Raw genomic sequence first — 25134 nt, 5'->3', positions numbered from 1 at the left:
CCCGCCCCCGCCAGGCCTGGACCCCGCCTCCGCACCCAGGACCCGCCTCCGTGGGGGGTATCGGTCTCTACCCTACGCCTTTCAGTTTCCGCGGGCGGACGGGCCTGCAGTGAGGAAGGTGTGAGTTCTAGAGGAACTGACGGTAGGTGGTATCGAGCTCAAGTTAGCCAGGGTCTGGACCGGGTCGGGCGCCGTGGAGCTGCGCGGATTCTGCGGGTTGGGCCCGGCACGGACGCTTTTTCCCAGAATGGACAGCGCGCAGCTGGGGATTTGGGCAGGCCTCCAAGAGTAGGCGGGGCTGCGCGTGCGCAGCGCGCTCCGACCGCACTTCGGCGTTTTGGGGGCGTGAGTGAGGCTTTTCCTAGGCCTGCTATTTGGTGTAGCCGGGCTACGAACCGGAGGTGTCCACTGTGTTACCCGCTGAGGGATTCTGACTATGCCTCGGTGCGGCCGGTGCTATAGAAATGGAAAGGCGGACCGCGGAGTCTCTTCTAGGGGAGGCAGATGGAAACTGGACGCCAGGCGGGGTTCCTGGGGTGGGCTGTGGTTTGGGACTCAAGGTTGGCCCTCTCCCAGGGGACGAGGAGTGGCCCGGCTTGAATCTCTCTAGGGCTTACTGCCCCCTGCAGGGTAGTGGAGGAACTGCCCTGAGAGGGGTCTGCTGGCCGAGGGGCGGAACCCTCGCACCCCCCTTCTTCAAACAAGAGTACTAAACGGATGAATATAGTTAACATGAATGTTAAAGGCGGCCTTGAAGAAAACAGAGGAATGAAATTTAGAGGCTTCAGTCTCGAATGGGCCTGGCTAGTGAGAGAAGCCAAAGTGGGTCTGTTGCAGAAATATTCCGACTTTTTTACAGGGCCTGTTGACCCTAGCCACATTTTAAACTACACCCTTTCATCAAACAAAAATCATCATTTTGAGGGTTCTGAGGTTCTTGGCTTTCAGAAGGACGGACTAGAATGATTAGCCGCATTTTGGTGACTCTTTAAAAAAAAGTGAACACTGGGGAATTTCTATAAGGGAAATTGAAGGGTTTGGCAACTTAATTTGCATTTGTGATCTTTGGCGGTAGGTGGTATGGAGCTCATTGGAACTCTGTCCAATGAGGACTAGCTTAATCATTCCAAGGTCATTTTTGCCCTGTAGGAACAGCAGTGAGAGATGTGACTGGACACATCATCTCCCAACAACACCTTGGCTGCTGCAGATAAGTCATGCAGTCATGGGTCATTAAGATTGATACATTTTGAGATACAGTATTAGGTGATTTCATCGTGGTGCAAACACCATAGAGTGTATGAAAATGCAAACTAAAGTGCCTGCAATGTTACTAGCAGTATACTGTTACGGAACTACTGTCATATACATATGGTCTGTCATTGACTGAAATGTTATTATGTGGCATGACTCTTTAGTTACAGTGCAAATTAAATAATGTCACAAGGTCACTCTTTGAAAACTAGGTTATGGTTGGAAGAATGATGATTTAGACTAAGTTGGAAATGACTGTGTTAATGAAATGTAACAGGAACTTTATTATTTTCTTTATATTCTAAGTTTTCACCTCCTGGTACTTCTCTTCATTTTGTATTTATAGACTGGAATAATGGAGGAAACTATTATTCCCCCCGCACACAGGAAAAATAAGCTGTGTTAAGCAGTCATTTTTGCTGAATATCTACTAGGTTAAGGCTACATAGAAAAGTTGATTTCCAAACTTTTCCAGGAGTTCCAAGCTGTGCAAAGAGTATGATGTCATTGGTGGCTGTGCCTTGGAGTGGGGATATGAGTTAAGTGGAAGTTAATTATCTCTTCTTCTGTGGTGTGCTGTGGTTTATATTCATGACCTCCTGGTCATTTGTAAAAGTGGATTTGGGTCTTTTCTGTTGCTCCTGGTCACAGAGTTTATTAGTTCCTTTCTATGTGTGTGCTGTTAATCTCTAAGAATTCGACCACAGCTAGGCACAGAGGCATATGCTTGTTGTCCCAGCGACTCATGAGGCTGAGGCAGGAGGATCAAAAGTTCAAGGCCAGCTTCAGCAACTTAATAAGACATATCTCAAAATAAAAGTGCAGGAGGATGATGGATCACACTATGCATTATTGTGCATACAGAACTGAGCTACGTGTGAATGTTCCTTGGTTTAATCAAAAATTTGAATTTGACTATAGAGATGGACTGCTTCTGTATGCACATATATGCATAACATTTTCATATAATTCTAGAAGGTTTGGGTGTATAAGCTCTACATTAGGAAGCTCTGTTTTAGAGATTAAAAAAAAATTCCTGAGAGCTTCTAGAGTTTTGTTTTTAGATGATGATGAAATAATTTGTATATCCTGCCCCTGACAAGACTTGATGATGTTTTACAATACAAGAACTATCTTTCTCTTCTAAAAGTTCTGGGAAATGATAGTATTGACATTTATTAGGATTTCTATTGTGGTAAAGGTGCAACAAGAATGGTTTGGGTTTCACATTAAACTATATTATGAGAGAGTGGAAACACACCAATTGGCTGAGGCTTAAATACTATGGAAGAAAGTACTATTCTCTACCCTCTAGGAACTTTATGTGGAAAAAGATTCTAACTAGATTTTAAAAATCAGATACAACACTTTTTTTATACATTTATTCTATTTATTTATTTTTATGTGGTGCTGAGGATTGAACCCAGTGCCTCACACATGCTAGGCAAGCACTCTGCCATTGAGCCACAACCACAGCCCCTCTAACTAGAGTTTAAGTGGTAGTAGGTTGGTGCTCAGCTAGTTCAATAATAAGGAGAAGAATGTAAATCCATGTTTCCTATTTTGTCAGGATTTTCACAGGATTGTAGTTGATGCAGAGTTGTCTGAGCACCCTCCTAGGCCTACATTACTCTGGAGATACTTTGCTAAATTAGGCCTTTTCTGCAGATGGAGGAATTGGAGCAAGGCCTGTTGATGCAGCCATGGGCTTGGCTACAGCTTGCTGAGAACTCCCTCCTGGCCAAGGCTTATATCACCAAGCAGGGCTATACCTTGCTTGTTTCGGATCTTCAACAGGTGTGGCATGAACAGGTGGATACTAGTGTGGTCAGCCAGCGAGCCAAGGTAAGTGTAAAGAGAAGTACCACTGTGAGGATACCTAGTGAAGGTCAGGGCATGTTAATGTCAACCAGCTTGACCACTTGTATGTTGGCAAGGAAGATTGAAATGAGTTGATACAATTCCAGTTTCAGGTTGAGCATCCCTCATCTAAAAATCCAAAATTCAAAATAATCTAAAATATGAAATTTCTGAGCATAGAGCACTTACAAAGTTTCACATTTCAGAGCATTTTAGATTTTGAAATTTGGGTTGCTCAACCGGTAAACTCTTACACATACATTCTAAAATCCAAAACTCTGAAATATGAAACACTTCTTGTTCCAAGGAATGTTCAACCAGTTATGTCCTACACTTCTATCTGCAGCTGTGGAATCTTTCTGGGATGAGGGGAGAAGGGAGGACGGGGAGAGAGAAGGAAGGGATAGTATATGTGTTTCTGTAGCATGATAATGCATAATGTGACCTATGTTGTCTAATCCATACAGGTCTTCTGTAAATTGATCTTGCCTAAGACAGAACTTTGAAGTAGGCCAGTTGATTTTTGTGACTCTTGTTACTTTTGTTTTTGTTTTCTTCTTTCCTATTGTGATGTTTTTCTCTTCCTTTCCCTTCCTCTCATGCCCATTGTCTTCACATTAACCAGGGCTTTCCTTTGCTACTGCTCAAGAGGGAGTTAATTTCCTTTTAGCACCCTCAGTGTCTAAAACTACTGTCTTTTCAGGAGCTGAACAAGCGTCTGACTGCTCCCCCTGCGGCTTTTCTCTGTCACTTGGATAATCTGCTTCGCCCATTGTTGAAGAACATTGCTCACCCTAGTGAAGCGACCTTCTCTTGTGATCGTGTGGCAGAGGCACTGATTCTACGGGTGCGGAGTGAGCTTTCTGGTCTCCCCTTCTATTGGAACTTCCACTGCATTCTAGCTAGTCCTTCCCTGGTAAGTTCAAGTCAGATTTGGGGTGGACGTCAGGATGCCAGCTGCTTGAGATGCAGCTTTAGGAGTCTTTATATTTTTGTAAACCCTGTTTGAAATTCTTCTCCAATCAGAAAACTTTCCTTGACCAGACAGTGGCAAATAAGAAAGATTTTTGACTGGTATAAGCAGGGGTCAGACCTACATACTTTATTCAGGGACTTTATTCATTAGTTTATTTATTGAACTACCTATGTGCTGCTAATTACTGAGTATCCCAAAACGTGTGTTTGTGTGTGTGTATACATATGTATATGGCTTCCTCCTGGAGTTTATACTAATGAGGAGACAGAAAGGAAATTATGATAAAGTGTGGTAAGTTCTGTCACTGAGACAGGCCCCAAATGGCTTGAGGATCAGAGAAAACCTCTTTGAAAAGTGAATTTCTGAGTTGTTTTGATGATGATTTGGGATAAAATAAAGAGAAAAATCATTCTCAGCAAACAGGTATGGAGATGTGTAAGTGTGGACTGAGTTCAGGAACTTTATAACCATAGTATAATAGGAAGGCATGAGAAATGGGGTGGATTTAAAATACGGGTTTTACATGGTCCCACTTGTGTTTTATCAGGACTGCTCATAACGGTGGACTAAGTGCTGATGTTAGTTATTTTTCTGAACATTGTCTGATCTTTTAATCCTAATGACTGTCCTGCAAAATATGTATTACTGACCTCATTTTCCAGAGCAGGAAACTGAAATTGAAGATAACTTGTCCAAAGTCATCCAGGTTATAAATGAGTGAGTTAGAAATTGAACTCCAGATCAGTCAAGTCTGAAGGCCCACTTTAGGGACTAGGAGAGTCATTAACTTCTGCTCACTTGTAACTTTCGTGCTCTAAGAGCTTTTATTAGAAATTAAGCATTGAGCATTGAGAACTAGTTTTCATGAATAACAAACAGGGCTTATTTTAGTAGCACTAGAGGTCAGGGTGTTCTCTGTGGGAGGACTAGGGGACAAGTTTCTCAACAGAGGGATCTGCAGAAAGTAATCGTCATTTCCCAGCCTATGTGTTTAGTCTCCCACAGGTGGAATGATGCTCTAGTATCCCTATATGACTGTGAATGGAACAAAAGACATTTTTATAAACTGTTCACTGATGTTTATTCATGAACTGGAACCCAGTAAAACTTGACTTGAGTGCTAAGAGAACTACTTCTCACTCATTTCTGTATTTCTAAGGCCAATATATTGCCTAGCATGTAGTCAGTCAAATTTGTGGATTTTAATTGAACTTCTTGTGAAATTTTCCATCCTGTTTTAGATATAGAATTTACCTGTATCATTTAAATCCCTCATGACTTTTTCTAAGTGACACCAGGTGGCACTGTTCCCTCAAGAATGAACCCAAATATTTCCACAGCCTTTGGGAATCTTAAGTGATATCTGATTTCACTTTGCTTTACATGGTTCTATACACAGGATAGTGTGACTTTGGAGGCAGCTCTTCTTGGAGGCTGATGGACTCCAACAGTTTCTTCTTTCCAAAGAATATAGTGGGCTTGGGATATAACTCAATGGTAAAGCATTTGCCTAGCATGTGCCAGGCCCTGGGTTTGATCCCCTGCACCACAAAAATAAATAAATAATTTTTAAAAGGATACAATAAAAGAGCACTTGTTTAATATTATAAGTAAAGAAATATGTGGAGAAAAACTAGCACACTATTCTAATTGAGGAGCTATAGTAAGAGAAGAAGCAAAAAAAAAAAAAAAATGTGTTAGGTGGGTGAGCCTTGATTGGCTATGGGCAGAAATTAGCTTTGAACAATCGATTAACAACTGTACTTTAAGTGAAAATAAAATACTCATCATGAAAAAAAGAGGAATGTCATTCCAGGGAAACCCCGGAGCCTGGGGAACTATAGGGAAGAGTCATAGCCGCTGGCGCTGGCAAGGGTGTAGGCAGATGCTATTTCAGGCTTCTGTGTGTGTGTCTGTGAGGTCATGCGGTTATAATTTTTGTTTGTTACTCATTCTTGTGATAGTTTTCACTTTTTTTTTGAATGGATAATTCATCCAAAGTCAAACATTTCAAACAGCATTTAAAGATTTACCGTGAGAAAACAGTCTCCTTTTTGCCCCTCTTCAGTCCCTCATTTTCCTTCCTTTTTTTGTTGGGGGGTTACTAGGGATTGAACTCAGGGGCATTCAACTACTGAGCCACATCTCCAGCCCTATTTTGTATTTTATTTATTTATTCTAATTTGTTATTCATGACAGCAGAATGCATTTCAATTTATAGTACGCATATAGAGCGCAATTTTTCATGTCGTGTTATCTATAAAGTAGAGTCACACCATTCGTGTCTTCATACGTGTACTTAGGGTAATGGTGTTCATCTCATTCCACCATCTTTCCTACCTCCATGTCCCCTTCCTTCCCCTCCCTCCCCTTTGCCCTATCTAAAGTTCCTCCATTCCTCCTATGCTCGCCCCCATCCCCATTATGGATCAGCATTCACATATCAGAGAAAACATTTGGCCTTTGTTTTTTGGGATTAGCTTACTTCACTTAGTATAATATTCTCCAGCTCCATCCATTTACCTGCAAATGCCATGATTTTATTTTATTTCGAGACAGGGTCTCACTGAGTTGCTTAGCATCTGGGTTCTCCTGCCTCAGCATCCTCAGCCGCTGGGATTACAGGCGTGATTGCACCACCGCACCCGGCTTCATTTACCTTCTTTAAAGCAACTGCTGATATTCCTTTATCAGCTTCTTGTAAATTCTTTAAAAAAGCTCTATGTAGTGTGTGTTTTATGTACATACACAGTCAAATACATATTTACAAATACATGTATAGTTTTACAAATGGCATCATGCTGTACACTGCTCAATATGTTGACTTTTTCACTTAATTATATAGAGATCATTCATGTCAATATGTTTAGAAAACCTGTATAATATTTTTAAATGGCAACTTAGTACTTTATAGTTTTATCAATATGTATTTAATTGATCTACTATTGGTAGACATTTTTTATTTCTAGTGTTTTGTTATATACTGTGAATATCCTTACATTTATTTATTCATTTATTTTTTTGTGGTGGTGGGGATTGAATCCAGGGCCTTTTGCATGCAAAGCAAGCACTTGTATCACTAACCCTATATTTACTTTTTCTGTGTGTAAATGCATAAGTAAATTTCTGAATGTGGAACAGCCAGGGCAAGGAGTATTTTCATCTTTAATTTTGCTAAACCAATGCCAGAGTATTCTCCAGAGACCTTCAGTCCTACCAGCCATAGAAGGAGTAGGAGAATACCTAATTACCTACAGCCTCTACCATATAATGTATGCATAATAACAACTCAGTGGTTTTTAAGTTGCTGCAGGATATTGTGGAACATATGAGGTTTGGGGTCTCTGCTTTATAACTTTGAGCTGGTCTCCACTTGTGATGAACTTCTCATCTCTTTTCCTCCTTCCTACTGTCTGCTCTTTGTAGTATCTAATATAATTCTTAATATTCTATATTTTTCCTTTCAAATTTGTCGCTCCTTTGACCATTTTATGATCCCAGGAGTCATTTCTCAAGGTTTTTAGTGGTAGAAAGCATAGGCTTTGGAACCAGCTGACTTGATTTTGTAATTAACCCCAGAACTTTCATATTTCACCATTTATGTTTTTTTCTTTAGCTATAAAATGGAGATACCAATTACAATCTTTTTACAGACTTGTGAGGATTAAATTAAAATATGTGTAACATTGCTCGACTTTAGTATTATATTGTATCTGTGAGAGCAAACAGTTAACTCCATAATTTTTCTTTTTGAAAAAGACAAGGACCATGAAAGTAGTTGAAGTCAAGACATTTTCATATTGAAGTTATGTGAGAGTCAGGATTGGAATCTAGGTCTCCTGCTCTCTAGTCTGTTACCCATTTCACTGTGTCACCTGATATGATTCATCTGGAGTTGAAAACTGCTATTCTGTCTCCTGCCTTGTGAGCATTTCTGTGGGAAATCAGAAGATGTTGGGGGAAATTCTAAATGGTTGAAGATTGGCAACTTCTGCCCTGTATCTACCACACTTCCTAACCTCTCTAACTGTTGGGCGTTCTTGGAAAGCAGAGGTCCCAGAGCACATGTTAGGTTCCTGGTAAGTATTGGTTGAATTGATTTGTGACCTGCATCTCTTCATCCTTTGCTGTCTGTAAGTGAAGGGGAGTATCCTGACCTCCTAAGCACATCCAAGATTTTTCCTTGTAATGTCTGTGCATTTGCTTTGATCTGTTTACACATTTGTGCCATTCTTTCTTTCTTTTCTTTTTTTTTTTTTTTTTACTTTTTAGTTTTAGGTGGACACAATACCTTTATTTTACATTTATGTGGTGCTGAGGATCGAACCCAGTGCCTCATGCATGCCAGGCGAGCACTCAACCACTGAGCCACAACTCCAGCTTCTGTACCATTCTTTCTTATGACCATTGATACATATTTTCAAGATTTCTATCCAGAACTGAGCAAAGCTATCTGGTTTAAGGGAAATAATTTTAGTGTTCATTTAACTTTGAAAGTAATTATAGCTCAGTAATTCAGAAGGTATAACACAATCCTATGAAATTATTACTATCTATCTATTTATTTATTTATTTCCTGAGGGTTGAACCTTGGTTCTTGCACATGCTAGGAAAGCACTCTACCACTGAGTTACATCCCCAACCCTTTTTAAATTTTTTATTTTGAGACAGGGTGTCACTAAGTTGCCTAGGCTGGCCTCAAACTCACAATCCTCCTGTCTCAGCCTCCTGAGTTGCTAGGATTATAGGTGTATACCCTATGAAATTATTTGAGCAGATGAAAAGATGAAATATGTACTGATAAAACTGTTGCTGTTGCTGCTATATAGACATTAGGGTTTGATAGATCTTTTGAGTAGCCTGGTATATTATTATCATATTTAATTAGACATAACATTGATTAAAACTTATCATATTTCATGATATATTCTGTACCACTCAGAGAGATTGCTATTAAGGTGTCCCTTTACTCCCTGAGAGAGGCTAATTATTAACTTTAGTAGTACCTGTTATTTGAGTGGTGCCACCAAATGCATGGTGTGGTTGCTTGAGCAGTGATAATTATTTTCAACCCAACTCACCAAACCTAGCCTGGCATTTAACAAATATTCAACTTTTTATCCTTCCTGATCTACTTTAACCAGGACCAAACTTAACAAAACTATTTCTAGGAAAGAGAATTGGGTCTAGAGCATAAAAATCTCCCCCAAACTGCACTTCCGCCACATTCTGAGCAGTACTTCTTGGAGACCTAAGTGTCCTGAAGACCTGAGTTAGGAGGCAGTGCCAGGTTGGGGTGTGCTATGTGATAGAAAGAAATAAGGAACATCTTGAGTTTGGCTTGGCTTCTGACCTTCCACCCTATGCCAGCACCACTCTCTCTTTGCCCACTTCCCCACATCCAGTCTTTCCTAATTGATTATTAGAGAAATGTGGAAAAAAAGTATTTTCCATATAATTTGAGTCACAACACAAGTAGAAGTTTTAGTGGTAACTTTTACCTAGAAAAATTAATGGAGGGGCTGGGGATGTGGCTCAAGTGGTAGTGTGCTCCCCTGGCATGCGTGCGGCCCGGGTTCGATCCTCAGCACCACATACCAACAAAGATGTTGTGTCCGCTGAGAACTAAAAAATAAATATTAAAAATTCTCTCTCTCTCTCTCTCTCTCTCTCTCTCTCTCTCTCTCTCCCTCCCTCTCTCCCTCCCCCTCTCCCTCCCCCTCTCCCTCTCCCTCTCCCTCTCCCTCTCCCTCTCCCTCTCCCTCTCCCTCTCCTCTCTCTCCTCTCTCACTCTCTCTTTAAAAAAAAATTAATGGAAAATGAAAACACAAGAGTCTGAAGAGCTCAGACTTCTGGTCCTGATTCAGATTAATCTGGCTTGCACATCCTATGAGAATCTCTAGTACCTTTTCTTCATTTCAAGCCTGTGTTGGGGTATCCTGTCTAAAGTCTTCCTTCCTGTTTATTTATTGTATTTTGTTTTCAGTGCTTAGGATTGAACCTGGAACCTCATGTATGCTAGGCAATTGCTCTGCCACCAAGCTGCACCTCTAGTCTTAAATTGCTCCCTTTTAGGACTAAGACAGGGGTTGGTATACTGTGGCCAGCAGGCCAAATCTAGCTTATTGCCTCTTTTTGGAAAGTTATATTGGAACACAGCCATCTCCTTTGTTTACATATTGTCTGGGGTTGCTTTAGTGTGCCACAACAGCAAAGTTGAGTAGTTGTGTCAGGACTGTATGGTCTACAGAGTGGAAAATATTGACTATCTGGCTTTTTCCATAAAAAAATCTTCTTGACCCCTGATCTGGAGCACCACTTCTTAGTTCCTTCTTTAATTTGTGTCCTTCAGGGGAAAAAGAAAGTAACTCTGGTAGCATCCCCAAGCCACAAATAGGTGATTGACTTAGTTATTTTCTTTATTTATTTTTTAATATTTATTTTTTTAGGTTTAGATGGACACAAAAAATGCCTTCTTTTTTTCATTATTTAGAGAATACTTTATTAGTTTCTGTAGTCAAACCCACGTAGATAAGACCTTACATATTTTTTTTTGAATTTTTTAATCTTTATTTTTTAGTTTTCGGCGGGCACAACATCTTTGTTTGTATGTGGTGCTGAGGATCGAACCCGGGCCGCACGCATGCCAGGCGAGCGCGCTACCACTTGAGCCACATCCCCAGCCCAAGACCTTACATATTTAATACAGTGTGTTACCCCTGTACAAATGGAAAAAAATTAAGTTTAACATTTCTAGACCAATATGGCTGTTAATTTCTGTACAATGCCAACTCAACACGGTAAACTGGGATACTTTTCCAAAGTTGACAGCACAGGTAAAGTTTCCAAAAATTCAAATTATCTATATATGTATATATATATATATATATATATATATATGTGTGTGTGTGTGTGTGTGTTTATATTTATATAAAAAGACCAATAATAGCAGTATGTTCTGCATCAGCAGCAGCAACAGCATTTCCAGGTTCTGCAGTCATCTGAACAGAATCATAGACACACCCAGCACACTCCATTTAAAAATGGGGGGAAAGTAAAAAAACAAAAACAAAATAAAACCCGAGAAAACAGCAAAGTTCTGTTACTGTTGTGATACCTGGCACCATTTTTTTTTTTATTAGCTTCTCAATCATCATCTGAAAAGAAAACATTCTAGAGTAACATCATTAAAAACAGCTCTGATAAAGCACGGTCACTACCATGTATCATAAAGCAGGTACGAGAGGTTTAACATTCACAGCATATGATACAGTACTGTCCTACATCTACAATACAAGAGGGTACGATTACAAAGGCAATTATTTGAGACTTGAGTCTACTTTTCCAACAGAGGGCCAAAAGGATGGTATGACACAGCTCTGTAAAGAAATGTACTTCCTTAGGATTTCCTTTCCTTGGCGGCACAGTTCCAAGTACTCACTATCTTCAAGAACGTCAGCTAAAAACCGTTAATGGGGAGGGGGGGAAAGAACAAAAAGCAAAACAAAACAGCCATTGGATCCATACAAAGGTGACCAAGTGGAGGCAAGCAAGACTCAACCTAACTAGCATTTGACCAAATCTGTCATGTTTGAATGGTGAGCGCTCCATGGAAGAAAGGAGATGCCTAGTAGTGCTCCAAGCTTCAGACCATGCCTTCATTTTTTTTTTTTTTAAAGAGAGAGAGAGAGAGAGGGGATTTTTTAATATTTATTTTCCAGTTTTCGGTGGACACAACATCTTTGTTTGTATGTGGTGCTGAGGATCGAACCCTGGCCACACACATGCCAGGTGAGCATGCTACCACTTGAGCCACATCCCCAGCCCCCATGCCTTCATTTTTATGTGGTGCTGAGGATCCCGCCCGCCCGTGCTAGGCGAGAACTCTACTGCTGAGCCACAATCCCAGCCCCTAGTTATTTTCTTTGAGAGGCTAATGGACACCTTTCATGGGTGAATTAAATGATTATTCTGTACAGTTCTACATTATCATATGAGAGCATCATTATAGCTGCACTGTAGTATGGCTCTGCTAGCATCCTTCTTTTTTTATTAATTTTATTTTATTTTTACACAAATGGAGCACAACTTTTCATTTCTCTGGTTGTACATGATGCAGAGTCACACCATTCATACAATCATACCCATACATAAGGGTGATAATGTTTGTCTCATTCCACCACCTCCCACCGCCATACCTTCCCCTTCCCTCTCCCCACTCTGCTCATTCCAAAGTTCCTCCATTCTTCCCTTGCCACCTGCTCCCCTCATTATGTTAGTATTCAGTTATCAGAGAAAAGATTTGGCCTTTGTTTTTTTGGGATTGGCTTACTTGCTTAGCATGATATTCTCCAACTTCGTCTATTTACCCATAAATGCCATAATTACATTTTTCTTTATGGCTAAGTAATATTCCATGGTATATTTATACCACAGTTTCTTTATCCATTCATCTATTGAAGGGTATATAATCTGTTTCTATAGTTTATGTATTGTGAATCGAGCTACCATAAATATTGAAGTAGCTGCATCACTGTAGCATGATGATTTTAAGTCCTTTGGGTATAGACTGAGGAGTGGGATAGGTGGGTCAAATGGTGGTTCCATTCCAAGTTTTCTAAGGAATTTCCATACTGTGCTAGCATCCTTCTTACTTCTTGTTAAAAGCAAGGTATATTTGGGTGGGTATTTTATTTATTTCTTGGCTAGTCTTTTAGAAATTGACGTGCTTTTATTATAACAACAACCTGAGACTCTGCTGCATTTGTGGAAACAGATTGAAATTCTGGGCTATCATCAGCCCTGAAATGGCACTTGATAAATGATCTAACTTGAACTTCAGAGCTCTCTACTTTCTGTTGAATTTTTGTTTTCTGTTATACTCCAGCTGGTGTACTCTGTTTTAGCCACTAGCCATACCTTCTTTGTTTCTTTTTTTGGTTCCAGGTGTTGAACCCACAGGTGCTTAACCACTGAACCATATTCCAGGCCCTTTTTGCTATTTTTTAATTTTGAAGTACAGTCTTACTAAGTTGCTTAGGACCTTGCTAAGTTACTGAAGCTGGCCTTGAACTTTCGATCCTCCTGCCTCAGCCTTCCAAGTTGTTGGGATTATAGGCATGTGCTACCATGTCTGTCTACCACACTTACTCTCTTGAGGGCTGCTTGAATATTCTGCTTTTATTTCTTAACCTCTGCTGAGAGTTGAGCAAATACTTTCCCTTTCTCAACTGTATCACATCATTGTCTCTAAATCACAACTCTTAAGTTAATCTATCCATATTCTATCTGGGTCATAAAGGCAATCCTTGAGCCTCTTTAATAAATTTATTTAATTATTACGTTTATATTTATGCTCATCTAAATGTATTGCTTGCCTTTGAAACTATAAATTCTTGTGAAAATATTCTTTGGTGTTTTCTTCTAGTACCTAATGCAGAGAGTACTCTGGAAGCATCTGTTGGCTAACTGATGTCTCTTTTCCATCAAAGGTCTCCCAACATTTGATTCGTCCTTTGATGGGCATGAGTCTGGCCTTGCAGTGCCACGTGAAGGAGTTGTCAACATTGCTTCGGATGAAAGATCTAGAGATCCAGGACTACCAGGAGAGTGGGGCTATGCTGAGCCGAGGTGAGAGGACATTCTTTGAGGAATTGGGTAAGGAGTGGGACAGGTAGTCCAAAGGTCTTAGAGAGTGGAGAGGCTCATGTGCATTGGGAAATTGTTTCCCCTGGGGTGAGTGTTGGGTCCTGACTAGGAACTGGAGACTTGATAGTAAGTAGATGACACTTTTTTCTACCTTGAGTACCTGGCTGGTGCCTAAGTGGCCAGTGGAAGCTATAAAGGACAAACATGTCCTAGGAAATGACAAGGGAAGGCTTTGGAAAGGAGCCAACAACTATACAAAATTGTACTAGGCAAGGCGAACTTGGGAGTTTAGGACGTTGCAAAGCACCAACTTCAAAGTAAAAATTCCATTTGACATGCCATTTTGTCAATGGAAATGGCAGGAGGATCTCATAGAGCAACTGCTGCCCCTCAACTGCCATTTGTTGCCAGTTGCCCTCTCCTCCTTGTGTTTGCCCACATACTCTCAGTCCTCCTTCTCTCACCTGGCTAGGGGGGATCTCTGGGAGGGCATCTTTCTGTTCTGGACTCTGTTCCTTTTCATCCAACAGGTAGGAAGCTCATCCTCAGGATCATATTTCTTTTTCTTTGACCCTTCTTATTACAGGTCGATTGAAGACGGAGCCATTTGAAGAAAATGCTTTCTTGGAACAGTTTATGGTAGAGGTATGGTAGTTATTTCCTTTCTTCAAATTTGAGCACTTAAAGTGCCTGGATAGTGCTGGGCATGATGGTGCATGCCTGTAATCCTAGCAGCTCAGGAGGCTGAAGCAGGAGGATTGCAAGTTCAAAGCCAGCCTCAGCACCTTAGTGAGGCCATAAGCAACTTAGTGAGACCTGTCTTGTAATAAAACATAAAAAGAGCTGGTGTTGTGGCTCAATCGTGAAGTGTCCCTGGTTTCAGTTCCTGCCACCCCTTTCCCCACAAAAAAGGTACCTGGATGGTGACTTGCATTTTGGGTGGTAGGTGGCTTGTATGGTTGGAAAGCCCTTTGTCTGAAAAAAAATGGCTATAGAAAATCTGATAAAGCTTGAGATATACATAGGGAAGATGGGGGAAGGAAAGGGGATGAATACAAAAGGCAAAAGCAGACTAATTAACAATTGTAAAATATCTCTGTTAAAGTACCTGGGAATTTCATTTGGAATTCTCTAACCTTCGGAAGCTTGATTGGCCAGTTGTTAACTTGTGCTTATTGAGATCTGAATTGTGGAGTAGAAGTGTAGTCATCGTTACTTGTCCAGTCCCTTCAGCATCTAGCAGTAGAGGAAAGTTAAAAGCTCAGGGCTACCATCTGGGGACTGTCTTGTGGGTGCTGCAGGCCATGGAAAATCACAGTGTTTATACAAGGGGATTGGCAAAGGAATGAATGGGGAGTAGATAATTGTGGCCTGTCAGAAGCTTCTGCCTAGGTTTCCCTTCTAAGGATTAAGCTTGGCCAAAAGAAACATCTGTTGAAGGCCAAACAGTGGGAGTATTAATAATGGTGACCTTTGATAATACCAGTCAATATTGATCTTTTCCTTCTCTAATTCTTTTGGGACTTGTTGGCTATACAGTTAGTACCTTAGTATTATTGCCCCATTTTCTAATTATACATATTACCCAAGTTACTATGTAAGTAAATAATGCTATTATAATATTGTTATATACATATTATTCATATTTCTATCTTGACCTTTAGGCTACTTGTAAGCTTCTTATGGATAAGTTCTGTGTCTCAGATCTCTTTAGAACCTGAAATAAACTCTTTTTACAGGGGCTAGACGTAAAGCAGCTATTCTTGATCTGGAACCTTCTGTTCTTTCTGTTCATTGACTGAGATTTAATACTTGAAGTCTTAACACTAGGAGCAAAAAAAAAGTGGGGGGGGGGGGCTGAGTACTCAGCCCATGTACTGAAGCAGTTTTAACTCTGGAGAAGAAGGAAAGCTTGCATTGCTAAGTCCTAAAACATAATTATTGTCAAATTCTTGGGGAAAGAGAGACTGTTACACCTAAATATGTGACAGAGATTTCTTTTTTAAAAAACTCAAGCTTGTTTTTTAAATATTTATTTTTTAGTTATAGATGGATACAATATATTTTATTTATTTATTTTATGTGGTGCTGAGGATCAAACCCAGGGCCTCACACATGCTAGGCAAGCGCTCTACCTCTGAGCCACAACCTCAGCCCGTGATAGAGATTTCTTAGGCCACTTTTCTCTCAGATGGCTTCTGTATGTGAATCTCTGGGCATTAAGGAGTGTTAACACAGCCTGGAGCTGGTGTACAATTTACCTGCCTCAGGCCCTGCATTAGAGTTCAGGGCTAACTCTTAGCCTTCTCTGCTGGTCTAGCGCCTATGTGCTTTCCAACTTGACTCCATAACGTTTTACTATATGTGCTTTATGTTTCAGCCATAAGAAATGACTTTTGATTTTCCCAGATGCTGTTTTGTTTTCTCTTGCCTTTATGTCTTTATAACATTCTTTCCTTTATCTAGAATGACCAATGTGCTGGCCTTATCTACCTTGTAAACTGTTCATCTTTTAAGTGCCAGCTTCAGCTTCTTTGGAAGATCTTTCTGGACTCTCATTATAAAAATAATCCTTTCCTGCTATTAGAGTGCATTGGTTTATACTTTTTTTTTTTATGTCTGCAAAACTGTAGCTTTCTGCTGCTGATCTTTGATTTCTTTCCCCTTCCCACCCCATACTGGGGATAGAACCCAGGGGCACTTTACCTCTAAGCTAAGTCTCTATCCCTGTTTATTTTGAGACAGAGTCTCACTAAATTGTGCCAAGCTTGCAGTCCTCCTGCCTCAGCCTCCTGAGTTGTTGATCTTTGGTTTCTTTGAGGGAAGGGACCATGTTGAATGCATTTCTGTCTTCCCAGCATGGATTATAGTGCCTAGAAGAAGTAGGTTCTCAATAAGTTTGTGTATGCATATTTTGATAAATCTATGCCAGGGGGAATTGTGTGAATTTTGTGGCAGTGTGGCCTGTAAATACATTGTTGCTTTTAAGGGCTATATTTGAGGACTTCAGTTATTATCATGGTTTATTTTGCAGCTTTAGATAAATCACTTCTCTCAGAGCCACTATTTTCTCATTTTTAAAATCGGAGGCTCATCTCTTTCATGCTGCTGGGGGAGGGCTCCATCCCTGTAGAATGGAATGAGAAAGCAATATAATCCAGGTGCTAACTCAGGGATGGTGTTGGTACTTGCAATTAATTACTTTATGAGTTCTGGTCCTCTAGGCACTGGGTGGATTGCAGCCAAGCCTTATAGACTTGTAGAAGTTTTATATATGGGATCATATAGAGATACATAGCTGAAGCTTTCCATTTTATAGATGAAAAAATTGAGTCTCAGAGGTTAAATGACTTACCTATGTTTAGGACTTCCCACATTTCTTGTCTCAGAGTCTAAAATGTATCCCTATTCTGTTTCTCTACTTTAACTTGTTGTGCACACCAGCTGAGGAGACATAAGGATAGGGTAATTTGAATTCTTATGACTATGGGTTCACTGCACTGTCCTCAGAATGTTCTGCATAGCTGCTAGACTGAAAGGACTCTAGAGCACTATTGAGACTATAGAGCTTCATATGGCTACTGCATCTTTTCAGTTACTGTGCTTGCCTGGGGTGCTGCAAACAGGACACAGAAGGGTCATGGGGTCACCCAAGACTGAAATGAAAGGATGTGCCATCAAAATAAGCAACATGGGATAGGAAGATAAACAAACCAGAGAGAGAGCTTGGGATGAAGGCGTGGAGAGGCCAGGCTGATGTCAGAGGGCCACGCGGTCAGTACTTGGGGTCACTCCTATTCTCATTGGAAATATTGCTAGGGAAGAGATTGTAGACAGAGTGCAGGGGCAGTGGGATAGGGAGGTTTCTTGGATATAAGATTAGGAAAAATATTGAAGGATTGAACAGGGATCACTTTCCCATATTTGATCCTTTTTGTTTTTTTTCTCCCCTCAAGAACCTCTGATTTTTCATTTCTAGGGAACCTAAGGGAGCCAATTGATAGCAGCCTAACTAAAGCAGGAATACTGGCAATGTTGATTCAAATCAAGGCTGGGGGAGAGAGGACTGCTGGCATGATCCTCATGTAGGGCAAGATCCCCATATGGAGCATTTCCCAGGATTAGGCCTAAGAGGTATCTTTTGGAGTGGAAGAAAAGTCAAGGAATTGGGCACTGTTATGACACAGCAATTGTAAATGAGTTTAAAATGAAGTTTAGGATGAGTGGCTGCTGTAGCCTTCTCTCCATCTAGTCCACTGGAGGGAGTTTCTTCTCCTGGCCCCATCTGTGCCTCTTTCCCTCCATCTGGTTGCTATCAGGCTATGCGGCTGCTGGCGGGCTCTTTATTTATTTATCCCAGTGTAATGGGATGAGGAGGGAGCTGGCCTAAGGCTAGCATTCCGAGGCCATGCCACTGAGCCACAGGCGGTTTGCATGGGTGTGTGAGTCACTGGGGCTGCATGCTGCTCAAACCAGATGCGGACAGGCTCAGGGACAGCAGGCAGCCTAAAATAGAGCCCCTCCTTCTGCAGCTGGCAACCTCTGGCCAAGAATCAACCCCTGACACCAAAACCTGGACAACTGTGTGCAGTTGGCTTCCTCTGGGTGGAGGCCCATTGTAGAGAGAGATATTTTGCAATTTTCTCCTTCTCTGTCTTTATATAATGATACTCATAATAGCAGTCATTCCCATTGCTGTATTCTGATTGTCTTATAAGGCTTAAACAATCTGTTCAGTGTAATACATTAACCAAGAAATTTGGAGGCTACAGTTAACATTGATTTGACTCAGCATCCTAAATGTAGCCGTGGTCCTTGTATCCTGTCTAGTTTTAGTTAGTATCTTCATCCCTGTCTGGTTCCAGGCAGATTCTAGAGCAGATACTTCATGCTGTGAACATATTCATTGCTGCCCTGGTGAATCTATAGTTCATATCAGAATCACCTGAGGGAGATTGGGAGATCTTTAACCTGGCAATTGCTATCCTGTTAAGTTTATTCACAAAAGATTCTACTTGGTTTCTTTGGCTGGCTTTCCAGCCTTTACCTGCCTCTTGAATGTTAGTTTTCCCAGGTTTTAGTCCTTGATCCTCTCACCCTTTGCTCTTCTCTCTGGGTTGTCTCGTCCAAACCCCAATGTCAACATCATCAGTATGCTACTGAGTACCAATATCATATCTCCACTGTGTTTCAGGCCTGTATTTCTTTTTACATCCTTGACATTTCCACCGGGGTGCTCCCTAGACAGCACACCCTAACCATGTCCGAAATGAATTATGTAGTCCCCCAATTCTATTTCTCTTTTTACATTCCTTCTCTTGAGAAACTACCACTGTCTATTCAGTTTTCTAAGCTGGTAACTTAGGAGTCACCACATGTCCTTACTTTGAAAGCCTAACTTAGCAACTTATTTTTTTTTTTTCTTTCACTACTGGGGATTGAGCCAGGGGTGCTGTACCACTGAGCTATATACCCAGCCCTTTTATTTTGTTTTGAGACAGGGTCTGAGCCTCAAACTTGTGATCCACTTACATCAGCCTCCTCAGTAGCTGGATTACAGGTGTGCACCACCACATCCAGCTGATTATGCCACTCTCCTCCTTAAAGCCTTTTAATGGTTCCCAGTGGCCTACAGGATAAAGTTCAGACTTGCATGCCACAAAGACCATTTGTGTTTAGTCCTGCTGACCCTTCAGCCTCATCGTCTGTCACTGCATTATAGCACCCTGAACTTCCCTCATCCTAAAGTCTTGGCAGCTTCCTGCTTGTCTTTCTGTTTCAATTCATTTGCCTGGTGTTCTCTTTCCTCTTACCTGTTTAACATTTCCAACTCTATGTGGACATTGCCTCTCATGTGTGTATTCCATGACAATTTTCCTTTCCCTCAGTCTGCTCTCTTCTTCCAGGTATTGGTATCCTGTTATTCCTATAGCTTCCTGCACAAACCTCTGAGCATTTGTCATCAAGAAGACACAAGAACAGGAAGGCTAGGGATGGAGAGACAGTTGAGTTTGCCAGTCTGACCATTTAGGCTTTTTCATTATAGCATTTATCAGTCCTTCTCATCATTATTCTTTCTTAGTGTGGCTTTCACAGCATACCCTCTTCTGTCTTTCTTCCTGCCTCAACAATTGTTCCTTCTTTTCCCTTACCTCTTACTATTGGAGTGCCCTAGGACTCAGTTCTTATTTCCCTCACTCCCTTATTGGTCTCAACTAGTCTTATGACTTTATTTTATTTTTTAAATTTACATACTTTTTTAATTTTGTCAGTCTTATGGCTTTAAATACCATCTTGTTAGTGATTTAATCTTTATTATAGACCTTATTTTAAAACTCCAGACTGCCTGTACAATATTTCCATTTGGATGTCTACTAGACATCTTAAACTCAACATGTCCAAAACTGAACTCTGAATCTTATTCCCAAATTTGATTTTTCAGCAGCCCAGTCCCTATCCATTTTTTCACTGGCCTAGGCCAAAAACTTGGGAGTCATCTTTGACTCTCATCCTTTTCTCACATTTTACATTCAGTCCATCAGGAAATTCTGTTAGTCCTACCTAAAAAAATATACCCATAATCTTACCTCTGCTGCTACCATTGGTCTGAGCCACCATCATCTCTTACCTGTGCTTCGGCTGTAGCCTCCTCCTCATTGGTATCCTTGCTGCTACTCCAGGAATGTAGGAGCTTAGCAGGGAGATTCTATTTCAGGGTTTCTTGTGAAATTGCAGTCATGAAGTTAGCTGGGAATGCAGTCATTGTAAGGCCTGGCGAATTCACTCCCAAGCTCTCTCATGGGGCTTTTGGCAGGAAGTGCCATTTCTTTACCACATAGCCTCTCTATAGGGCTACTCAGATGACCTGATTCTGGCTTCCTCCAAAGGCAGTGAGTGATCCAAAAGAAAAACCAAGAAAGCAAGATTGAGACCAAGTGGAGCCACAGTCTTTTTATAACCTAATTTCAGAAGAAACATCTGATCATTGTCTAGCTGTATTCTCTTCATTAGAAGTGAGGTCACCAGGTCCAGATTACACTAGGAGAGGGTCATTAAGCTCTACCTTTTAAGTGGAGCTGTGTCAAAGAATTTGGGGACATACCTATGTGGATCACATTGCATGGGTGTTCACATTTCACATTCCCACTAGCGTTTTACCCTGCCTATTCTATTTAAAATTGTAAGCCACATCCTTGTTCCTCTGCTCCTGGCACTCCCATTTCACTTTACCATGTTCTACTTTTTCTTTTTTTCTTAGTAGTTATCATCCAATATATTGCCAAAAATTTATTTATTTTATTATACTTATTGTTTTTGATTTGTCACCCCACTGCTAGAATATAAGCTCAACAAAGATAGGGATTTGTTTTGTGTACTGATCTATCTCAAGTGCCTAGAACAGTGGTGCCTCCATGCAGAGTAGACATTTATTAAATATTTGGTGAGAGGATAAAGGAATCATGTCTTCCCATCTTATAGGCCATCAAGTGATCACCTGTTGGGAGTCTTGAGCTTACCCCTATGTGTAAATAGGCAAGTGGCCCAGTTAGCTTGCCATTTTTTGCTGTGTGCTTTGTTTCCTTAATATTTTTGTTTTCTGGGAGGTGTTCTGAACTTTGGGATGAAGTATTATTGGCTCTTTTGTTATTGAGAGATTACAGACATCTATTTTTAGAACCAGCTAAAAGATGACTACCTAAAAAAACTAGAGGAATAAGAACCTCACAAAACCTTGGAAAGAAAATTATTCCTAGAACCACAAGGGCTCTACATCCACAGTTAGAGGAGCTTCCCCTTTACCATATATCTCCTGTTCAATATATAGAGGAAGGTAAGCATTCTGAGTGTGTTTTTTTCAGAATCTTCATGAGCATCATGAAGAGGATAAGTCTAAATGCATTAAAATATACTCTCTATTATTGTGTATGATCTGAGGAAAACTGCAGTTAATTTATTCTCTCCATGTTCAGTAGTATACACATGAATTATACAAGGTTTTATGATCATTAGGTATGATATTATTGTCATCAGTAGGCTCACAGTGTTTTGTGAGTGATTATAAGGGCCATGATGGTAGAATGATTTTTAAAAAGCTTCCTGTAAAAAGCAGCACTTGAACTCAATTTTAATGGTTAGTTTAGGTTTATTTTTTAATGTTTTTTAGTTGTTGATAGACTTTTATTTTATTTATATGTGGTGCTGGGAATCAAACCCAGTGCCTCACACGTATGAGGCAAGTGCTATACTGCTGAGCTACAACTTCAGCCTCTAGTTAAGGTTTTGATAGGGAACTATGTGGATGGCATTTTAGGTAAGAAGCACACCAGCAAAGATTCAAAAGTAAGAATAAAAATGGGTGAGGTTCTTTAACAGTCAAAATTAGATGACATAATTAAAACTACATGGTATCTCTGCATAAAAAAAAATGGGTGAGGATTAGTAGAAAATGAAGTCAGTGAGATAATAATGAGGCTAAGTTGTGGGGACCTTAAATGCTATGATGAAGAGGTGGTATTTTATTCTGAAGGTGTTCCTCAATGTTTTTCTTCCTGTAACATTTATTTGCCATTTTAGTCCTCGTATTAACATCAGTCATTATGTGCAGCAATTCTCAAACTGGGGCACATCTAGGAAGGAGTTAGGGCATTTCCTACTTGCAGTTATTAATTACTGTGGTAGACAGTGGGAAGCCATTGAAATTTTCGACTGGAGAACTGACATATGAAGGTGATCTTTTAGGAGGGTCAGGCTGTCAGTGGTATGCCTGAGAAATCTGAAGAATAGTGGTGCCATTGAGGGACTGGGAAAATCATGGGTGGGGCTCAATTAAATCTAATCTTGGGCATATAAAGGAATGGTTTTCTTTGCTTCAAACACAAATCCACCAGTATTTGCACTCTGGAATGAAAATCATCTCTGGGGTGGGGGTGGGGATTGCATATGTTTCTCATCTATGTTTCTTCTGACTTTTGCCTTCTATTTGGGGTTTTCTTGCTGTGATTTCTATAGTAAAAGTAACCTAGTTACCAGGGGCCATCATCTTTTCTTTTTGGCCCCCAAAATGGATAAAAGTCCACTTTATTTTCCTTTTACAAGATTTTATAAGGGCCTATACTTTTTTTTTTTAGTTGTAGATGGACAAATACCTTTATTTTGTTTATTTATTTTTATGTGGTGATGAGGATCAAACCCAGGGCCCTGCATGTGCTAGGCAAGCGCTCCAACACTGAGCCACAACCTCAGCCCAGGGCCTATACTTTTAACAGAAAATATATTACAATTTTGAGGGGAAATAAAAAGGAAATCAATATTAAAAATAAAAATGGGACAAAATTACTCACTTCCAAAGGATAAGTTTCTAATTTTAAGAATCCCAATAGTGAAGGGCAATCTCATATGCCAAACTTTTTATCCTAAGACACTCAAAACTAGATATTTAAAACTGAGATGGCTTCAGCAGCCAGGGATATATGATAATATGTATATTGGGTCAGATATAAAACAATAGGGAGTTGTAGGGGCCTGTAAGAAGTGAAATCTCAAGTACTTCTGTGTCTGATCCAGATAGGCTAGCACAATTTAATAGACACTCATGGGGGGATTGTGTGTCTTACTGCATTCAGAGGAAGTTACCAACTCTCCTAAAATTAAAACTTTTTTTTTCTGTTTTTTTTTTTAAAGAGAGAGAGAATTTTTTAATATTTATTTTTTTAGTTCTCGGCAGACACAACATCTTTGTTTGTATGTGGTGCTGAGGATCGAACCTGGGCTGCACACATGCCAGGCGAGCACGCTACCGCTTGAGCCACATCCCCAGCCCCTTTTTTTCTGTTTACCTCCACCAAATACACTGTTAGTCTCTCATTTAATTTTAATCTCCTGTCTGAGATATCTGTTCAGGCCATCAATATTGATGTCTTATTTTTGACAAATATCTGTAGAAACTCTCATCAGATGGCCTTGTTGATCTATAAGGTTTGTTTATAGGCCTAACCTATAAGCTTCTTCATGTACCTCCAGAGCATTTTTTTTAACAAAGTCAACCTTTTTTAAAATTTATTTTTTAATTATAGATGGACACAATACCTTTATATATTTTTACGTGGTGCTGAGGATTGAGCTCAGTGCCTCACACATGCAAGACCAGCGCTCTACCACTGAGCCACAACCCCAGTACCCCCACATAGCATTTTTTTTAAAGATTCACATAGTCGGGTCTCTCTACATTTTACCCTAACATGAGTTTCCTAAAAGTCCATTCATTACAGTGTGACAATTTAACAATGCCTTAGCCTATAACTAGGGGAAAAAAAACCAAACCAATGACTTTTTTATAAAGATAATTAAAAAACAAAAGATTAAGAACTTTTCAGGGACTGGGGTTGTGGCTTAATAGAGCACTCACCTAGCACGTGCGAAGAGCTGGGTTCGATCCTCAGCGCCACATAAAAATAAATAAATAAAGTAAAGGTATTGTGCCCAACTACAACTAAAAAAAATTTTTTTAAATAAAAATAATAAAAAAAGAACTTTTCATATTTATGCTGAATTTAAATTGTTTATAGGGCATACAATTGAGAATGCTCAGGAAAGAGTAGAAAAAAACAAGGTTGAAGCTTAAGTTGAAGAAAGGCCCTATAGAGGGCTGGGGATGTGGCTCAAGTGATAGTGTGCTCGCCTGGCATGCACCGGGTGCTGGGTTCGATTCTCAGCATCACATAAAAATAAAACAAAGATATTGTGTCCACCCAAAACTAAAAAATAAATATTAAAAAAAAAGAAAAGAAAAAAGGCCCTATAGAAACAGATTTGGGAATCTTCTGGCCAAAGAGCAATATCTGAAGCCATGAGAATAGATACATGTTTTTCTGGGAAGAGCATGGAGAAAGAAAAGGAAAAAACCAAACCAAAACAAAACAAAGACCCATAAGTTGAGATTTGGGGAACCATTCTGATTGGAAGAAATAATAAGTAGGAGTCAGTAAGGGAAATGTGAGAACAATCAGGATTGTGTAGTGATTAGCCAAGAAAGGGAAACTAACCAACATTAAGTTCATACTGTGTGTGTGCTAGTCACCATGTTAGGTGTTGTATATAAGTTATACTTTTTTTTTTTTTTTAAAGGAGAGCTGAAGTTGGCCTATGGTGAGAGAGCCTTTCTTTTTTTTTTTTTTTAAGAGAGAGTGAGAGAGGAGAGAGAGAGAGAGAATTTTTAATATTTATTTTTTAGTTCTCGGCGGACACAACATCTTTGTTGGTATGTGGTGCTGAGGATCGAACCCGGGCCGCACGCATGCCAGGCGAGCGCGCTACCGCTTGAGCCACATCCCCAGCCCCATAAGTTATACTTTTTAATCCTTACAATAACCCTAGGAGCAGGTAAGATTATCTTCATT

General features: G+C 40.2%; 1 protein-coding gene across 2 annotated transcripts in view; it reads left to right on the top strand.

The window, feature by feature from the left end:
* Positions 1–23: 23 nt before the first annotated feature.
* Positions 24–25134, top strand: part of NHEJ1 (non-homologous end joining factor 1) — an 84725-nt gene continuing 59614 nt past the window's right edge. The window contains exons 1-6 of one of the 2 annotated variants that reach the window (XM_081261451.1): positions 55–142; positions 1730–1793; positions 2923–3099; positions 3818–4030; positions 13582–13720; positions 14325–14383. In XM_081261451.1, coding sequence (XP_081117577.1) covers positions 2923–3099; positions 3818–4030; positions 13582–13720; positions 14325–14383 — 588 coding nt within the window. In that variant the 5' untranslated portion in view covers positions 55–142; positions 1730–1793. Of the gene's footprint in view, positions 143–1729; positions 1794–2922; positions 3100–3817; positions 4031–13581; positions 13721–14324; positions 14384–25134 lie in introns of both variants that reach the window. The other variant, XM_081261450.1, reaches the window with a different exon arrangement.

The sequence above is a fragment of the Spermophilus citellus genome (genome assembly GCF_964194105.1).
Source record: "Spermophilus citellus genome assembly, chromosome: 11".
NCBI lineage: Eukaryota > Metazoa > Chordata > Mammalia > Rodentia > Sciuridae > Spermophilus > Spermophilus citellus.
This window is presented reverse-complemented; position numbering and strand designations above follow the sequence as displayed.